At 42.7% G+C, this 19,521-nt stretch overlaps 4 protein-coding genes across 7 annotated transcripts; 1 reads left to right on the top strand and 3 right to left on the bottom strand.

Moving 5' to 3' along the window:
- Positions 1 to 122: 122 nt before the first annotated feature.
- On the bottom strand, positions 123 to 1,425 carry Obp9 (odorant binding protein 9). 3 transcript variants are annotated; one of them, XM_026818430.1, is made up of 4 exons: positions 773 to 1,425; positions 404 to 719; positions 269 to 330; positions 123 to 206 (listed from the first exon to the last, which is right to left on the bottom strand). In XM_026818430.1, the coding sequence occupies exons 1-4, from the start codon at positions 824 to 826 to the stop codon at positions 180 to 182; spliced, it is 459 nt and encodes a 152-aa protein (XP_026674231.1). In that variant the 5' UTR covers positions 827 to 1,425; the 3' UTR covers positions 123 to 179. The 3 variants fall into 3 exon arrangements, with proteins under 3 accessions (XP_026674231.1, XP_017889630.1, XP_026674230.1); XM_018034141.2 differs by lacking the exon at positions 123 to 206 and having other exon boundaries at positions 221 to 330; positions 404 to 598; positions 662 to 719; XM_026818429.1 differs by lacking the exon at positions 123 to 206 and having other exon boundaries at positions 221 to 330.
- A 940-nt stretch (positions 1,426 to 2,365) lies between these two features.
- On the top strand, positions 2,366 to 7,847 carry Adar (adenosine deaminase acting on RNA). The gene is made up of 8 exons (XM_018034140.2): positions 2,366 to 2,745; positions 2,857 to 2,927; positions 3,001 to 3,061; positions 3,277 to 4,107; positions 4,181 to 4,569; positions 4,650 to 4,944; positions 5,023 to 5,213; positions 5,306 to 7,847. The coding sequence occupies exons 1-8, from the start codon at positions 2,694 to 2,696 to the stop codon at positions 5,408 to 5,410; spliced, it is 1,995 nt and encodes a 664-aa protein (XP_017889629.1). The 5' UTR covers positions 2,366 to 2,693; the 3' UTR covers positions 5,411 to 7,847.
- Positions 7,848 to 8,225: 378 nt separating this feature from the next.
- Positions 8,226 to 15,199, bottom strand: jef (major facilitator superfamily domain-containing protein 6 jef). 2 transcript variants are annotated; one of them, XM_018034138.2, is made up of 11 exons: positions 14,586 to 15,199; positions 13,785 to 14,295; positions 13,332 to 13,727; positions 13,135 to 13,256; positions 12,840 to 13,065; positions 12,624 to 12,758; positions 12,287 to 12,556; positions 11,911 to 12,169; positions 11,445 to 11,738; positions 11,262 to 11,374; positions 8,226 to 11,039 (listed from the first exon to the last, which is right to left on the bottom strand). In XM_018034138.2, exons 1-11 carry the CDS (start codon positions 14,981 to 14,983, stop codon positions 10,920 to 10,922), a joined length of 2,844 nt encoding a protein of 947 aa, XP_017889627.1. In that variant the 5' UTR covers positions 14,984 to 15,199; the 3' UTR covers positions 8,226 to 10,919. The 2 variants fall into 2 exon arrangements, with proteins under 2 accessions (XP_017889627.1, XP_017889628.1); XM_018034139.2 differs by having other exon boundaries at positions 10,947 to 11,039; positions 11,309 to 11,374.
- A 2,124-nt stretch (positions 15,200 to 17,323) lies between these two features.
- LOC108630537 (uncharacterized) lies at positions 17,324 to 18,069 on the bottom strand. Its single transcript, XM_018033875.2, has 2 exons — positions 17,918 to 18,069; positions 17,324 to 17,726 (listed from the first exon to the last, which is right to left on the bottom strand). Exon 2 carries the CDS (start codon positions 17,724 to 17,726, stop codon positions 17,505 to 17,507), a length of 222 nt encoding a protein of 73 aa, XP_017889364.1. The 5' UTR covers positions 17,918 to 18,069; the 3' UTR covers positions 17,324 to 17,504.
- Positions 18,070 to 19,521: the final 1,452 nt, after the last annotated feature.

Consider the following 19,521-nt stretch of genomic DNA (forward strand, 5'->3'; position numbering starts at 1 on the left):
AGTCGTTTACCCCCGGGAGCCAACGCGTACCTTCCCCCTTGGGGGTTGACTCGCGTCGTTACATAATAATCGCTTTTATTACATGGACTACATTTTTATTCTTCTGTTTCATTCATCATTTTATAAAGATTGCACGAATTTGGCACGATATAGCGTCGTAACGTTTTTCTGTATGAGAACTAGAGGAACGGGACTTTGGTCAAAATCTGTAACACACACGTAGGATGTATTATCGTATTTAATAAATAACTGATATGCGAATACATACCTCTGGTTTGTGCATCACGTAACATTTGACCATTTCAAAAGCCCTGTCGCAAGGCTCCATTTCTGCAATTTAATTATTTCTTGCAAAAAGCGATTTAATTCCGTACAACAGCAAATTTATATTAACAGCACTCACGGGGAACTTTGCACGTGTTGAATAACTTCTTCGACGATTCGTGCATGCTTCGCGGTATGTAACGTAACGCCCTTTGCAAATCCACGTCGGCCTTGCTGTTTAAGATTCCGCTCCTTTTCAGGAAGCACATTACGTAGCACTTCAGTTTTCGATCGTCCTGTTCGAAGTCCCCGGACCTCATCCTTTTTAAAGCGGCTGTGAAAGTCAGAAAGGTCAATATGTTACCGATCTCTCGACTATTAATTAGATATCCTTTACCCCATGAAACCTTCGACTCCCTGCGGCAGTCCTTCCTGATATCTGCATTACTGCAATGCTAAAAGAGAATGTGAGAAAAATGTTTATCTCTAATCGCTTCATCTCGCTTACCAAGAATAATAAAGTTGCCGTCAGAATAAAGAGAACTTGGTAACTTCTTAACATATTTCTCACGAGTTTGCACGGTGCAATTTGGAATCAGTTTGGAACCAGCAGCACGACTGGTGTTATCAGCCAGGCAGCCGGTTGTTATTTAGCCCGTCGCATAAAAGTCGAGATTGAATGAATCAGGGCTATTTGCCATCGTGTTTGACGATTATAATTCGAATTCAGAGTACTTTGCTGAATAACAGCAAACATATCTATGAATTTTATGTGTAGGGTAAGACGAACACACTGATTTATATTCGAAGTAATCGTCATCATATATAGGTGTAGATCAGACCACCACAGTCTAGCTGCCTCCCTTTTCCGCATAGGTTTAACAGTTAACCCTTTTTGTCAATGCGGTTCCGAACATCAAAATGTTGACCACATACTATGGCAGTGCCCTTTATTTGATGACAAACGTGCGTCGTTCATAGAAAATCTACGCAAGCACAACATTTTCCTTCCGATGACATACACGTCACTCTTGTCAAATCCTATTGCGGCAATTTGTAAAATATTATACTCTTACGTTAAAAATTGTGAAATCCAAATTTAAATATGATACTGTAATCAAGCAAATGGAATACATCGACACACATCTAACTGAAACTTTGTCATTTATGTATCATATTGTTAAGTTGTTATACNGATTTATTTTTTCGTAAAGAGTAGTTTATTAATCATGAACATGAGATATACAAGTATCAGAAGCGAGGAGTTGCGGGTGTCACGAGAAGCGGAAGGATTTCTTTCTTTATTTTGCGATCGAACGATAGTAACTTTCCAAAGGAAATCCCGTGAATATCTTGGCGTTCGATCTTTCGCAGCGTCGGTCAATTTGTCTTCCATAGAACTAACAAAAAGTCCCACGAAGTTTTTCCTCGGAGGTACGCCTTCGATCAGCCCAGATATTTCAGACGATTGCGGAAGATATTCTTTCCCTCGACTTGCTTCTTCTATTCTCGACACACACAACGGTTACATTGTTTTCTTTTCATCTCGTAATTTATTCCTTTCCGAGCGATTCTCTTCTATCGAACGTAAACACGGTACCTGTTGAAACTTGAACGTTATCGAAAAATCCCGTGTATAAAATTAAATGTTGAATGAGAAACGATGGAATCGATTTGCATAGAAGTTTTCTTTGCCATATAATCGTGGTCGCTGTTATAAATATTCAGGAATGATTAAGACGATACGCGATTTGTATGATAATAGTCGATGGCCTTTACACGTGGAATGTTATCGCACGCGCGTACCTATTTTAAAGTAAAATCGTGTATTCAAATATTAAGGTAAAACGTGATAGGCGTTAAAAGAGGCTCTCCTCACGTATCCGTGATAATCGCGCAATACTATTTTTGGACGTTCTTAAGAGAGGATCATGAGGATGAAAACAAGCTGTTAGGTATATCTCGTCTGCTTCTTGGTCGCGCCTTTCTTAAACTTCTTGCGCATCGTTAGCCCGATTCTAGCAGAAGAGTCTCCGCTTTCAAATCGACTCTCCGCGCGAGTTTCCCTTGTCGCGTGCGTAGTACTCTGCGCAGTAAACAAACCGCACTGGCACTGTGTGGATGTATCTGTTGTCACTCGTCTGCACGCACTCATTTAATTCCGCCTCGCGTAGGACATTTTCGCCTCTCGTGATTACTTCGCAAAGAATTCTCTCGTCCGGTTTTTTCGCGATGCTGTGCCCACGTTGTTTCCGTTAGAAAAAAGAATAACAACTACACGAACGCCGAAAAAGGTTATGTCGGGCATTAAGAATGACGGCAGTGGCGCTGCGGACATCGCGACACGAATATAATTAAAATCAATGTAACGGTGCAGTATTTCGAGTCGGGCTTTTCTTGGTTGCGTTTTTTCGATTTCTGAACGAAGAATGTCGAACGGATTGATCATGCTGAACAATGACAAGAACAGCAACGAGACAAGTATGAGATTCGTATATCGATTTCTTTCCTGTACTATTTTTTTATATTCGATCACCGCGTATGCAACATAGTTCTTATATTCGTATTCTGTTTCTTTATTCCAATTCTTAGATTGCAACACGACCGCGGTTAATGCTGCATATCCTGCCGAGGGAATTGTGCAAGAGGGACACTTGACAGGGGTAAGTTTCATTTAATCAATGTCAGATTTATGAGAGAATCATATCTTTCAATGGCCCATCGTGCGGTCCACAGATGGAACAACCAAACATCTCGAGATCTGTGCTGAAGAGAGCTGCTGATACAGAACCCGAAGGTCAGTGGCTGGTTGCTCACATTCAGTATCTACTATTATTGAGCAGTATAACTTAGTCGTTATGCATGCATATGCATATTAAAGCTGATTTTTTGGTAGAACAAGCAGAGCAAGGATCACCTTATGTCTTGCAGGTTCAAGTTTTTTGAGCTAAGGACAAACAGGTGTAGAGCATCAACCAAGTTAATCTGTTTCCGTTATCTCTCTTTCGACAGGTGCGTCCAATCCAAAGAAAAGGCACAAGAATCCACAGCCGAAGAACGCTGTATGTGCGCTAAACGAGTTGAAAACCGGAGCGGTGTACAAAGTTGTAGACCAGACTGGCCCGATCCATGCTCCGATATTCACGATAGCTGTCCAGATAGATGGGCAAACATACGAGGGGAAAGGTCGTACCAAAAAGATGGCTAAACACGCGGCCGCCGAGCTTGCCCTGAGGAATATCATTCAGTTTAGAAACACTCCGGAAGTTCATCAAGCGATTAACACTTGCCAGCCCGTGATGCCCATCGAGCCAGATTTTACGAGCGATGTCACCGAACGAGACAACCACCTAGTGAACGCTTTCAAGACCTTGACCCAAGAACCGAGGAGCACGAACAAGTTTTTAGAGAAAGGTCCTGTAGCGCTCATCAACGAATTATATCCTGGGGTGGTGTACAAATGCGTATCCGACAACGGCGAGAGTTACGCAAAATTCACGATATCGGTGACCATCGACGGTGAGACGTTCGAGGGAACTGGACCGAGTAAAAAGTTGGCTAAAGCCGCGGCAAGTAAAGCGGCGCTGGCTAAATTGAGGAACGTTCACAGTTCCTCGTTCTGCATACCACTTCCAGTTCGCGTGTTGCCTAACTTCGCCAATTCCGGTCATTGGCAGGAACAGATGTCGTTACCTCAGATGCTAGCCGACAAAATCGGGAAGATGGTGAACCAGAAATTTAGCGAACTAATTCAATCGAAACCGCAGCATGCCCGTCGCAAGGTCTTAGCAGGCATTGTGCAGACCACCGGTTCGGACGCCGAGCTGATATGCGTAACGACAGGTAAGGAATAAACTATAAGATGCGAGCATCCTGTTTCGATTTATTTGATTGACTTTCTCTCGCATTTCGAAAGGTACCAAGTGCGTGTCGGGAGAGCATCTGAGCGTCAGCGGCGGTGCTCTGAACGACTGTCACGCCGAGGTGGTAGCGAGGCGATGCCTGTGCGAGTATTTGTACCAGCAATTGGAACTTCATACGGAGAGTCGCGGCGAGGAATCTATTCTAGAGCGTGCGAATCCCAAGGGATTTAAACTAAAACCGGGCATCCAGTTTCATTTGTATATAAACACCGCTCCGTGTGGCGATGCCCGAATCTTCTCGCCTCACGAAGAAAACGAATCGGTGGACAAACATCCTAATAGGAGAGCAAGAGGGCAACTGCGAACCAAGATAGAATCTGGAGAAGGAACCATTCCTGTGAAAAGCAGCGAAGGAATCCAAACATGGGATGGTGTACTTATGGTACGATATATTTTGCATTGAAAGATGTCCTAAACTCTCTTTCATACAGGCTGCGCTGACAGCTTTCCTTTGACCTACAGGGCCAAAGACTGCTGACGATGTCGTGTTCGGACAAAATAGCTCGGTGGAACGTACTTGGTGTGCAAGGTGCACTTCTAAGCCACTTCATCGAGCCAATTTACTTCCACAGCATCGTTTTAGGCAGTCTATTGAACCCAAGCCACATGTACAGAGCGGTTTGCGGGCGCATCGAGAATACGATTCAAGGTTTACCGCCACCGTATAGACTCAACAAGCCGTTGATGAGTCTCATCACGTCATCCGAAGTTAGACAGCCCGGGAAAGCACCTAATTATAGCGTTAATTGGACAATCGGTACGTAGGAGGGAGGAAAGGTATCATAGACGTCGGAGGGAAAGTCGGAGACGTTGCACGATTTCTTTTGGTCGACAGGACAAGCCGAGGCTGAGGTGATAAACTGTACCACTGGTAAGGACGAATTGGGGAAGCCGTCTCGAATATCGAAGCAAGGGCTCTTCAGGAGATTTCACTTTTTACTAAGTAAACTCGAAACGATAGAGGATGCTGATAAAGTTAAGTGTCGGCATTATTTAGAAGCGAAGTCCTCTGTACAGAATTACTCGGTAAGTGGGAATATAACAGATCTCTGGTCTCTCGGTTGGGCTCATGAATCGCTTTCGTCATCATTACTTTGTTTAATTTTTCTCTGCAACAGCTTGCCAAGCATCAGTTGAAGGAGGCTTTTGTAAAGGCACATCTTGGTAGTTGGGTTAAGAAACCGATCGAACAAGATATGTTCGAGGTTGACATTCGTATCTGACTAAATGAAGGTAACGATAATAATCTACCAACAGATCAGACAGATTTTCGGTTGACAGATTATGTAGTTCCTACTCTAAACTAGACCGCTCGTACAGCGTGTTATGATATGGCAGAATGCGGCATCAGTAAAGCATAAATCGTAGGATCTCGTATGCATCGGTCCTTGTCGGACTCTTGTGGTAACATACGTCGTGTTCAGAATAAAAAATTAATAAAGGCCCATAGCTGGCTAATTTCTTGTCTTCGAGCCGTCGAAGTTTTCACGATTCGATAGTTGCTCAGTTTAAATATAGGGTTATCGTAACTTTCGATACTTCGAATTTTAATCTTAATCTCTAGTCAATTTCGACAGTTTTATATACTGGTAGACGGATTAAGAAAGGATAAGACAAGGTAAAATGATTTTCCTTTCGCGACACAGGTAGAAGTACCTGTATTCGTTCTCTTCTAACGATTGGAATCATTGAATTATTACAGTGTAACACATATCTGTGAATCACTGACCGAAATTCTTGTAACAAGTATTTGTAACATAAATATTTCAACTCACTTAGTTAAACTCAGAGATAGTAAAGAGTCCAAAGAAATGCATGTCGAGATCTCTAGTCGTGCCTGCAGTATTTTTTCTTAGGCTTTAGTGGTAACAGTGAACACGTATCACGTTACATCCCCGAAGGCTGTGACCGAGTATAGGGTTCGTCATTCAAATTTGTTGCGGAAATTCAACGACGTGGAACAGGAATCGATTCCTTGTCGACGTGACAAATAGATCGTTGTCATTGTCATTTACATTTTTCGTTATTTTCATTTTCAACCGTCGACAATGAATCGGCCCTCAACAGTTCGATGCTATCATTATTGATTTTTATAGACTTCAATTTTGTTTAGAATCGATAGAGGAAACATGTATGAAATCAGCGTGAGAGTATGAATGAATCTGGAGTCAATAGGTGAGTGTAGAAATATATGTTAATTATTAAGTAGTTTAGAGAATCCTAAGATCATTGCCTCACTGTGCCAGTATTAAACAGTTCATGCGATTCTGCCGTAATGACACACTGCCCGGTGTCGGTCCAGTTTTGCGTGAGAAACTTGATACATGTACAAACTGTTTTGAGTATTAAGTACAACAGTCATTATTTTCTATAGTCATAATTCTTTGACGATGTCATTGAAATCTATTTAATTACAAGAATTTTAGAGAAATCGATATTTTATTTTTTTTACTTTGTTTATGCATTTAACAATGTAAAGATCATTAGATCCCGGTGTAGTATCAAAATAAGTTACGAGTGAATCGTTTGTACCGTATATGATTTTACTATCTTTTTTTCTGTCATTTATATTTCTTAACACAATCATCCAAAGGATGTGTAGACATTTGTGCCAATAATAGAACGGAATCCAGTGCAACGATTTGTATAACAAAGTGACGTACGTTTATTTTCTGTACATCGTTTTCCGTAAATTCAGATATATCCAGTATTTTCGTTGATTTCTGGTGCCGTTGACTATTTATTTATTGGCGTTCTGGTTAACGAACGAATTTTACGAATACCGATAATCGCATTTTGCTGCTTGCTTCTTGCCTTTTGCATACTACTTATATTACACAAATACAAATACGAACATGCATTCAAGTTAAATATAATATTTACCGAGTTTTTGCTTGTGACAAGCAAAAATGAATAACATTCCACCCGGATGATAATACTCCCCGTATCTCGGTTGAGACCACGTTGTTTCCCCATGTTGTGAAATCGTTTTACGTGAAACACCGAGAGGGAAAAGTAAGTGAGAGAGTGAGAGTGAGAGGTAGAACGAGAGCAGAAATGCCCGATGTATAATTAGTTTAAACAATCTGAAAATAAATAGAGACACGTTTCTTCACATCACACTAATAGTATCGCGTACAAAGTAAAATTGGTAATTTTACATTAATAGGATACAGACATTTTTATTAACGTAGAAAATAATGGGACGCGTATTCAGTTTCACTTGAATCTTCCGTGAATCTTCTTCTCGCATCACTGCGTGCACACTCTTTATACACGTTAACTACTTACACGTACATATATTAAATACACACGGATCAATGTACTGATAGAAACTGAGAGATTGATAGAATGAGAGAGTCGAACACCACGTAGTGGTTCAGTGATCAAAACTTGGAGTGAGCATTAATACTTAAGTATAATCAATGAATTATCGCTAGTTTTAGTCGATCTTCGACACAATTTCTCCGATTTTCCTCCGAATAACTTTGGAGGAATAAAAAAAAAATCATAGTTCTAGATACATCGAGCATAAATACGAACTTCGGTAGTCAGCTAGAATTTAAGCTTGACTAGAGTGCCTCTAGTTATAACTTTGTCCAAGAACTAAGTAATATTGACATAGGCAAGAGAATATCGAATAAACCTTTATTTACCAAGTGCTGGCCGTTGTCTTGCGACCAACCCCTACTGTTTTCTGTACACTGAATAAAAAAGACAAAAACTACCGACTAATAACGTTGATCGACACGTTGATTTCAAACGTGTGTTCCCAGAAATGTGAGCATCGTAAATGAACAGTCATATACGCATGAATGGATGATCGAAAATAACGATCCGCAGGTTTTAATTTGAAGAATTTTTCCGATTGCATGATTTCTGCTTCTTGCCTCGTGCCTTTAAATACAGCTGATCATTTATGCAAATTATAAATCGAAACTAGAACGATAGCTGCATGTGTTTTAAAATTTGTCTTACGTTCGCTAAATTGACCAATTGATTTTAGTCAGGGGAAGGAATTAAAGAGGAAAGCCTTGATTCTGTTTCTTTGAAACTGTATATTAATTACATCGTTTACTGTATATTGTATTTTATATTCTTCCTCTGTTTAATAGTCTATTTAATGACGCTATGCCTATCGTTTTAACGCGCTTCGCACATGAATCCCTCGATCCTCGTTTCATTAAATATTTCCCTGCTTGCCGATCGAGTCGTTTTCGAACTACCGTCAGTCTTGTCGAGAAATTTCAGAACGTACGACGTAATAGATCTTTACTGTCTCGACAGTAAGTCGTGTCTTATTATATATCGTGTGCGAAGCGACTGTTACATCGATTTCTTTTTCAAACTTAACACTATATGATATGTATCGAGTTCGCCAAATTAATGTCCCTTGCCATGCACTCTCCCCGTACATCTCCCACTAAGCGCATACATTGCCGACAATTTATTTTAATATCCGATGAGCGAACAATTACCGATGTTTAAATAAATGTAAATACGATGGAGAAAAAATTGTTGGCAGCGTTCGCCTAGTCTTAATGCGGGTGAAAAGTATGCTCGAACAGAGCTTCGAAGGGATGAATAAAAATAAAATAAGGAAAAGATTAGAATCGTGCGATGTGAATTTCAAATTGTGATTCCACGATTCCATGCTCCTCTTCCGATGTTACCCCATAGGAACGTCCGTGATCAGGGTAATTTATGAGACTACGTGCGGTAGGAAGACTTGGAGAGTTGAACGTCGTCCCATAGTTCCGTTACCGTATCAGTACGGTCGGCGAGCTACGGTTCGTTAAGAAACGCGAAACGAGTTGACGATAATTTCATCTGCATTTATTTCGAGCACGCCTTTCACCGGTCGTCGCGTGACAAACGAACAGGCTTCATTTTACAGATCTACGAAAACAAGCGATTGCCTATTACAGTTACGAGTAGCAACAAACGTTCGTTTCACGCAGCATTCGATAAAATAAATGATCATGCAAACAATTCCATAATCATACGTTGGATCATTGATCCGATGATTGATTAGCGTATCGTGGGCGTGCATGCTATCGCGCGACAGATCGGTGCAGTTCACAATTGTAATTGCCATCTCTGGATGGAGATTAATAATCACTAGCTACTAGACGACGATTATTACTATCAACTAGTGGCCTAAGTCTACTCGATTTCGGTGGAAGGTGTCCTCGAAAGGGTGAGATCGAGCGATAAACCAAATGTACACCCCCGTAACGCGTGTTTACATCTTCACGCATAATCAATTTATGTAAACGATGATCACGTCGAATACTGAGCTAAAAAGCACTCGGATGCGTACGACGCTAGGTTTAGTTTTAAACTTGATTCAAAAGGGTAGCCCACGCGACGTAGGTAAATACGTAACACGTAAAACGTTACGTCTAGCTTGTGCCTCGGCTTAGGCGTAATCACGCGTCCGCCTTTGTCACGGACATCGCCTAATCCGTATCAACGATATCGTACACCTATCCACGAGGAAACGTGTTAGATGGTAAAACGGTACCCGATCACCTACCTACTTTCGATAGACTACAGTGGTTACAGTTCGAGTGTGAACGTTTTATAAATTACAACACGCAACGAACAACGTTTCCATTAGTCTAGGAACGAGGTACAACGGGGGCGAACGGTAGATTAGGGACTTTGCTTAATATTCACACGCGAAGTAGAGATAGTACAGTTATTTACAATGAACCAACAACAGTGGTCAGAATCGCGACGAAACGAGAAATAGAGAAGCGGACAGTTTTGCACGGAGATAATGTACAGAATAAATTACATCGAGCAGCTTGCATTCGAGTTTCATCTGTGTTCTGGCAGTCTTGTTCTATCCAGATCCAAAGAGCCTCGACTGACATTAAAACAGAGGTGGACGATACGAGATTAGCATCTCAAATTAAACGTTTCATTTTATTTATTTCTTATATATCGCAATGATCTAATAACGAGATCGTTTAATCGGCCATCGAATCGTCCATCTCGTGTTCGGAGACGTGAAACGCCGCGGAATGCAAGCTCTTGCGATAGAATAAGTGTTTTCGTTGAAGCGACCCCGCAGATCGTGTTGTGCCGTACTACACGTGTCAGGTATATTAGATAGACTCGAGTCACGAAAGACTCCTCGCTGTACATCGTGTTTTCGCGCGTGTACACGCGGTAACCGGTGCATCCTCCAATCTCGTCCAAGCGTAAGAAAATTCAATTCTACTCGTTACCGCGCGACACCCGGATAAAATGTCTCTTTAGGGTAGTTGCTCCTTAGATTCGCGCGCGTTCTCCACGCAGAAGCTTCGCTCCGAGTGCTTCGCTGCCCTTTGGTGACACCGAGAGCGTCATCGATCTTCACTAATTACGCGATATCTCAGTTTACCTGTCCATACGTGCTCAGCGATTTCTCATTCGTAAACGACGTCTCGTTGGTCAGGCACTTTGAGTCGTTTCAGTCTCACGGATGCCCTTTTGTCTCCATCGATTCCGAACTTGAAAAAAGATAATCCAAGCTCTCTTCCCCCGTTCACCCCCCATTCTTCTATCGCGATTATTTTCGATTTACGACGAGTGTAACGAACGATGGTGCTCGTAGGGACACCAAAGGCTCCAACCGCGTAAATGTTGAAGCTGGTCCTGCGTTCTTCGCCAGAGAACGAGCCGACAACCGCGATCAGCGTTCCATGATCATCCTGAATCACCTCAAGTAGGATCGGACTGTTACCATTCGTAGTCGTGCTGATGGAAGGGATTGGTGCATGGTTGTTGAGCGTGTAGGTGGGTCACTATCGGCGGTGGTTTAACCAGATCGAACTCCCTGCTGATCACCTCATTGTAGAGCTAAAAGAATACACGAGAAACGAATAGATTACACCGTCGCGTTCAGCCGAACTCCAAGTTGGCGAGTCACAATAGGAAAAAAAAAAGGGTATGAACACGAAAAGAAATAAAGAAAAACGAGTTAATCGTTCAGAGAGTATAGCCTTGCGTAGAAGTTTTCTATCTTTTCTCCAATAAACGTCTTCCTGGTGGACGTTTCTAGTTAGAATGATTTTACTAAACCTGGAAGCTCCTACGGATATACTCGTCCTCGCCATGACCAGTCATACCGTAATTATATCCACCTCCGCCGCCGCCTCCACCGTTCAGGAATGGATTCGTCGGGTTCACTGGGCCTGGGGACGCGTCTCGTATAAACACGCGAATTAACGATTACGGTCGTCTCAAAGATGAAGAGAAACTCACCTCCGTTCGCACCGGGCACGCTGAGGTTTCCTCCGGAGGTTTGATAAGTGGCGCCGTAACCGGAATCCTGATTAGCCAGCTCGTGCAGCCGGGTCGAGCTGAGGGCGCGTGGAATCGCGTTGCTGGGAACGCCGTGCGGTGCCAAATGAGTCGCCTCGGCCACCTGGTGCGGGTCCTCCGTTTGCGGCAGCTCGGAAACGAAACCGGTGTCCTTTCTGTAGAAGTTGATGAACACGAACGCGCCTAGCACGACCAGGCAGATCAGACCGTACGCGCGGAACGTCGCAGTCGTTCCTGGAATGTTTAGAATCGTTTAGGAAAATAGTTTGTCACGAACGAATATAAAATGAATATCGTATCTACGATTCGCTTCCTTCGTTCCTATGAAATATTCAAGAGCAAATAACAGTCGAACTTACAGTGAATAATGGATCCCGTCTCCTTCGGGAATCGATAAAATTCTTACCGTAAGCATCGACGAACATTCCACCGATCACGGCGCCGCAACCCCTGCCGAGACCGTGGTGGATACCTTGGAGAACGCCTTGCGCGCTGGTACGCAGCTGCGGGGGCGTGTTGTGAGCGATGTAGCTGCAGCAAGCTGCCCAAACGGCGGCGTGCGTTATCCCTTGAATGAACTCGAACGGCAGCACCCACCACGGCGTCGTCAACCAAGAGATATAAAGAAAACGAAAAACGTTCCCACCCAGGCCCATGCACAGCACCTGAAATCACGCGTACATCTAACGACTTGACCAAATGATCCTTAATCTCAATCGAATCAATGAAAAATTATACTGAATGCTGGATAAAACTCTCTCATATGAAATGAAGGCGTGTACCTTTACGTGACCGATCTGTCGGATAAGTTTGAAACTGAAGAAGTAAGCGAATATCTCCGAAATGTGGTTGATGACGGAAGCAACGCCAAAAAGTGTCGGTGTTCCTCCGTAATCTTGAAGATGCCAGAAGAGGAACGTGAAGATCAGCCCGATGCCGAAGCCCATGAACCAGGCGACGAACAGGAACGACGCGCACTTGAGGTCTTTAAATTGCTTCAGCACGGTGACCCATTCCGGGATCTCCCGCATTGTTTGAGCGAACATTTTAGTCTGGGAACAATGAGAAGAAACAATGAACGACTATCGATCGACGCCCGAGATCAAGGACATCGAGTACCTTGCCTTCGGGAGGCTGCGGCTTAGGATTTATAGCTGCTGACGAATCTTGAAGACTAGGGAGATTTAATTGTTGAGAGAGTTGACTCTGCAACTGCTCTTCTCTCGTCGGCTCGGCAGGAGGCTTCTCCACCTCCTATCACAAACGAAATCAACATTCACGTTACACGTTTGTGCAGATTCACAATTTTTATGAAGTATTTACGAAATAACTCACCGGTTCCACGACCGGGAATTCGTATTTGAAATTGATCTGCGTGGCAGTGATCAGAGCAGCGCCCATGAGGACGCTGAAGATCGCGAAGCAGATTGTATAATTTTTTTCCCTAGCGTCCGGCCCGCAAGGATGCTCGGAGAACGAAGTGCTGTGATCCAAAGCGATGCCCACGAAGAACATGGCAAGGCCCCAGCCCAAACTGCCGAACATTCGCTGATGACCGTACCTAATAAGAAAACAGATCTTGAGACCTCGAAGAAGAGCCTCCAAGTCTGGTCTCAACAAGGAACTTTACCTATCCGCGTCTTCGCCCAACAGAGTGATCACAGCTGAGTCTGCTAAAGTAATCGCAGGCGCCGAGAAGAATTCTCCTACTATCACCAATAGTAACAGAAGAAAGAATGTTTTTTGGATATCCTGCAAAGGAGATCGTTCATGATTGCTCGAAAAAATACTGAAATTCTTTAAAGGTATGAAAGAAATGATACGTACCGGTAGTCTGTAGACAATAGAGCTGAAGAGAGGTTTCACCCAGCCCCTGTTCTCCTTTTCGTTATAATTGGCTGCATAGGAAACCGAATGAGGACTCACACCAGAGTGAGGCACTCTGACATACCGTTTAGTCCTGATCAATGGCATATCAATTATCTCTTCTTCGTTATCGTTCCGATTCTCTCGATCACTCATCTCTTCGTCCATGAGAGACCATTTCCGCACAGTTTTCATGGTGGACCGCTCTTGCTCAGATTTCATGAAAACCTCGTTCTCGTTAGAAACTTCGTCGCCGACATCCCTTTTCACCATCACTTTGGACGGGACTGGTTTCACCCTGGTCTTGGTGTGCGTGTACGCCTTCTTCGGCGGCTTGCCGTTGTCCAGGGGTTGATTCTGAAATAGACTCTTCGTCAATAAGTTTGTCATTGAAATACAGGGAGCGGAACTTACATTGAGGAATCGCTTGTACTCGAGTATGTCTGCTGGACGGTTTTTCCTTTGCAAAGTCTCAAAATCAATGGTCTTAGCTTCGGGATCGTTCTCTTCAAAAACCAATTGCTTATAATGAAGATTTTCGACTGGACTATCCTCGGTAGTGGAGGTATCATATGTTTCTCTTCGAACCCTGTTAGTATCGTGATTCACCTGAACATTAGCTGTGTCCTTGGTCCTTTGCAAGCTGGGGGTAATCAGCGGATCGAGCTTGTCGCCCTTTCGCAGCCTCTCGAATACCACGTTCTCGGCAATCTCTAAACACTCGCCATCGTTTTGATGGTAAAAATCATCGAGATTGGTGGACCGTTTCACTATCCTCGTTTTTGGGTTCGGTGGTTCCAGATACGCAGTGTTGTTACGTACGACCAAACACGACGTGGCTGGTGGCTGCATGAAGGCCAGGGGAAGGGTGAAAACGATCCAGCAGGAGAGCGAGGCTAGGAAGATCAGCTTTCCCTTTTGCCACCTTTTTGAAAAAAGAAAAGAACATTTCAATTATATTTCTTGACCGCGCTCGTTTCTCACATCGTCGCGAGTAAATCAATAAGGGGTTGGAGCTTTCTCTCGTCTTGCTAACCCACGCAATATTGGACTCTGGATAATATCCGTTAACATTGACCATAAAACTGTTTGCGCGACGATTATGGTACCAATGGGACGAAGCGAAAGTCGATAATTATTTGCTTAGAAAGTGGTAAACAATGAGAACTTTTACGTGGTCCCGCGTTCTTGACCGGTTTAAGTGAATGCATTCACCTGTCAGCCAGCGAACCCCAGAATGGCGCACTGACGAACTCGATGAAAGGCCTGAGACCCATGAGAAGACCGCACTGTCCGGCGTTCATGCCCATCTGCTTGAAGTAGACACCCATCAACGGGAAAAGAGAACCGAAGGCCGAGTAGAAGAAGAAGTAGAACGTCTTCACCGTGAGAAGTTCTTGATCCACGGTCCCGAAGAGGTACTCGATCAAGTCACTTTTTCCACGGATCTTGTGCGTCGCCTCTTTTGGCTGCGGGTACAAGTTCGGGTCGACCTCCCCCTCGGCTTGGGGGTCTACCATGGGTCTCGCGCCCGGCACCTGGGGCAGGCTCCTCCCGATACCTTGCGAGTCGCCACCCCCGTAATCGTAATCCTCGTGTCCATAGTTCTGCATGATTGGAATCTGAAGAATTCTCTTCTATATCTTCGGACCTTTGCTTCTTCGGACACTACGAATCACGTCGCCCGGGTCGAAAACGACGTCCGATCCGATGGAATCGGCCCCACCTCTGGACAAAGGGCTAGGATTCCTCGACGGCGATTTTTCCGCGAGACTGTCTCTCGTCTTTCGGGGATCACCAGCTACAATCCTTTTAGACGAGCGTCGAATCGATGGCCAACCGTGTGGCACCTTTCGCTCGCGAAATCGATAGTCCTGACAGTGCGCCCGCGCAACTTCGTCCCCTCGCACCCCATCGCCTTTTGTGGCTAGCGACGGCTACTAAATTCCACCTCGCGTCGCCTACTCTCATAAACTGTTCGTCGGAAATGGAAAACAACAATGGAAAACGGATTCTAGATGGAATAAGTAGTATGAGGTATAACGTCATACATTGTTTGAAAGATTCTTTGGAGAAGATTTATTGTAATCGTTTCGGAGTTGTTCAAACGTTGAACGAGTCTCGAATCTTTTACTGAAAAGTAAACTTGTCCGCGACACCCTTGCTTTCTTCCACTTTCACCAACCCTTCCGTGATTCTTGCGCAAGTGATCGTAGACCGGATGTTCGGTTCCATTCCGAAACGTCATGGTCAGCCTCTGTATACACTTCTCTTCTCTTTTTTCGTTCTAATCTTATCTATCTTCAATATTTTTTAAATACCAATTGACCCTATTAATTAATCGGAAAACATACTACACGTTTATGAGGATGTTATCATAAGTTTATCGAATAGAAAAGTTTTCTCTCTCTAATGGCCTAGACACGCATGTTTAGGGAAACCTTTCTCGTGCTGGTAACGAAAGTGCGTTGAATGTCGAAGACCTTGACCCCACAACCAGCCTTCTTTCCTTTATCTTGCCAAGTTCGAGCGTTTCGCGCGATTCCTCTTATCGCACGTAATGCGGAGTAGGACCTTTGTCACCACGGTTCGTCTCTTCAATAACACGTCTAATCAATTTTTATTATTCCGTGTTTTTTTATAAATTCGAGTATTGGAAAGGAACGTATCACATAATGCGCAATTGAAATTATGTAATTGAGAATGAGATTATCTTACTAATTAATTTTGAAGAGTAACATCTCGACGTAAATTTCCAGATAGAAGGAAAGAGTTGATACATACGCGTCTACGACTTCCGTACACCACCAAACGGGACGCATCTCTTATCAATGGTGCGCCACGATGCATATGCGTGATTATGGAAGTGCATGATTATGGAATTTTCTATCGAAAGAGAGTATGTTGGTTTGGCAAGTTCATCGATCGACAAAGATTTCTTTTATGCATATCGAAGATTGCATTGCGTGAACTTTAAATTGAAGGAGGAAGTTACAAACGTCCCCAATGAAAGATAGTGTTAATGAACGCTAATGACGATTCGGAAGAAAATACACGAAGAAGAAACTGATTAATCGTTATTATCTCTGGGAGCAATGATTCTTCCGTCCTCTAGGAATAACCGATTGACGCAAAGCTGGGGTTGAAGCCTCATTTCAAAGTTCAATCATGGAAACTCACGGTGCACGCTAGCTTCACCTAGGACGCGATAATCATTTGCGTCATCGTTGCAACGATACACTCATGATTGCTAATGAACTGCGGAATAATTTTTTTATAAATTCGAGTATTGGAAAGGAACGTATCACATAATGCGCAATTGAAATTATGTAATTGAGAATGAGATTATCTTACTAATTAATTTTGAAGAGTAACATCTCGACGTAAATTTCCAGATAGAAGGAAAGAGTTGATACATACGCGTCTACGACTTCCGTACACCACCAAACGGGACGCATCTCTTATCAATGGTGCGCCACGATGCATATGCGTGATTATGGAAGTGCATGATTATGGAATTTTCTATCGAAAGAGAGTATGCTGGTTTGGCAAGTTCATCGATCGACAAAGATTTCTTTTATGCATATCGTGATTTCGCATTGTGTTGCGTGAACTTTAAATTGAAGGAGGAAGTTACAAACGTCCCCAATGAAAGATAGTGTTAATGAACGCTAATGACGATTCGGAAGAAAATACACGAAGAAGAAACTGATTAATCGTTATTATCTCTGGGAGCAATGATTCTTCCGTCCTCTAGGAATAACCGATTGACGCAAAGCTGGGGTTGAAGCCTCATTTCAAAGTTCAATCATGGAAACTCACGGTGCACGCTAGCTTCACCTAGGACGCGATAATCATTTGCGTCATCGTTGCAACGATACACTCATGATTGCTAATGAACTGCGGAATAATTTGAGGGAAAAGGAACTTCGATGCAGAGAAATTGAGAATAATTATAGAAAATAAATAGTATATTTCTAGGACAACTTACACTATACAGAAAGATATACAAATAAGTATATAACTTAAATTATCGAGATCTACTATATACAAAGTTTGGAGTTCAAGCTCCAAATTCAAACATTTTTCTCTCCCTCTTCAATCTTTGGTAACGGCGTCATGACGATTGTTGGTTCAATTCCGGTGATTAAAAATGTCCCTGGGTATAGGGTCCATATGCGATTGACCTTCGAACGCCGTCGAGGCGGACGTCGATGACGGCGCCGGTTTCGGTGGTCCTTGAAACATGCATGTCTTCGCTGTCTTCAACAGGCGACCGTCGCTCGCCGTTCGCCAATAAACTGTGCGAATCGCTTGCTTGCCAGCGACGTAACTCACTGCTCCACCGATCAGCATCTGCGAGTGAAGCAAAATAAGTCAGACTAATAAAACCTCAAAATTCCTCAATATTTATAGAAATTGGAGATCTTCAAATTGAAATCGTCTTCGATGACTATGAATCGCGCGCGCGCGGCAAAGAGACAGAACCAAATTTCTTTTTATGCAATACGAAAGATGAAGGAAAAAATTAAGTGAAAGACACTTACCTTTGCGTTTGGTAACTTGTGTTATAACGTGGACGACTGTAAATGATCTGAATAGAACCGTGAAGTTCTATGCCGTTTCAAGAGTTGACAGAAGTGAAACGTCTGAAGAGACTCTTTACCTCGCTGTTCTGCGAGAATTGCTGAACTGACGAAATGCTCTTCTCCGACGGATTATTTATACGACGTCGTTGACGTTACGGCAGACAGCGATAAGGGGACACGTCATTCATCGTGTTCGCCGAATCCGAGGAGCACGAGACAGGGTGGTGGTAAGTACGTAGGATTTTTAATAATTGACAACTCAAGACTTAGATAAACCATGCCTTCTGTGTTTACCTATCCGTGCATTCTTATCACGCGTGATTCCCGCGTATCCATGACTGGATAAATAGCTGCTCTTTGCGACTCAATCGTGACCGGTCATATAGATTTACCAAATAAGTCGCCAATGCGTAGTTCAATGACTCAATACTAAGCTTTGTAAACAAGATTGAAAAGTTGTGGTTGGATAAATAATCTTATTAAATATTCTTATGAAATTATACGTAATAAGTTTGCAAGAAAAACAGTCAGATCGACCCTTGCCAATATTCGAGTGCATTATGCACTTTTTTGTAGATATTATTTTTTGATATTTTGAGAAAAGAAATTTTTCAACTTTTCCGAGACTTTGCCAAGGAATACCCTCTTCAGATTTTGCAAAATTTTCGTTTTTTGCCATAAGTTAGTTGATTTTGTCAATACCAATAAAATGCCGATTAATCATATTTAACTTGTTAAGTACTAAAGTTAGACGAAAAATACAGAAAATCCAGTTTCTTACAACAAACGATAGAGTAGTAGGATTTATTTGTACATATATGTCGTATGTACAATATTCTTGCCATACGTATACATCCATATGTAGAATAGAAAAGCTGGTGGTGTTGGCGTGCCATTGTGTCTGGCTCCAGTCGTTTTCCTTTATGTCGCTGTCGACGTAAACAAGGAAAATCGCTTTTCTAAAATTACCCGACATTGAAATAGATTGAAAATAATTCTTGGAAGCGTGTGGATTACAGTTGTCAGAGAAATTCGGGACACGTTTTATCTTTCTAATTCCTTATTGTTTTATAGATTAGTTTCTGACGAAACAGGTATTCCCGTCGGATCGTTTTTTACTATCTTAGCATGCCACTTTCAGCCCTAAATTGTCTTAATGTACACACCCGAATCACATGATAGGCATATGCGCGAATGTCTATCTAACTAAGCCTCTCAAGAGAGATCGATCAGTCTATCGAAACGTTTTATTTTTATCCGTCGAAATTCGTAACGACTTTATCACCATCCAGTCCTCGAGTGCATTTTTATCGTTTAATTGTTGATACCAGGTATCAGGGTACTAATCCATTTTATACTTTGTTGGAGATCGGTTTTACTCATTTTTGCGACGCTGGAAAATACCATGAATGCGAGCGTGTTACCTTGATCTCGTTAGAAAATTTCAGAGAAACTTAAGATGTATTGGCTATACAGTCAATCCCAAAAGTTTATGTACCTTAGAAAAACGCATTTCCTATAATTAAAAAGAAATAGCTACGTGCTAAAAAGTATAGAAGGAA

Source organism: Ceratina calcarata, unplaced genomic scaffold, assembly GCF_001652005.2.
Source record: "Ceratina calcarata isolate Rehan_Ccalc_2016 unplaced genomic scaffold, ASM165200v1 scaffold78.2, whole genome shotgun sequence".
Classification (NCBI taxonomy): Eukaryota; Metazoa; Arthropoda; class Insecta; order Hymenoptera; family Apidae; genus Ceratina; species Ceratina calcarata.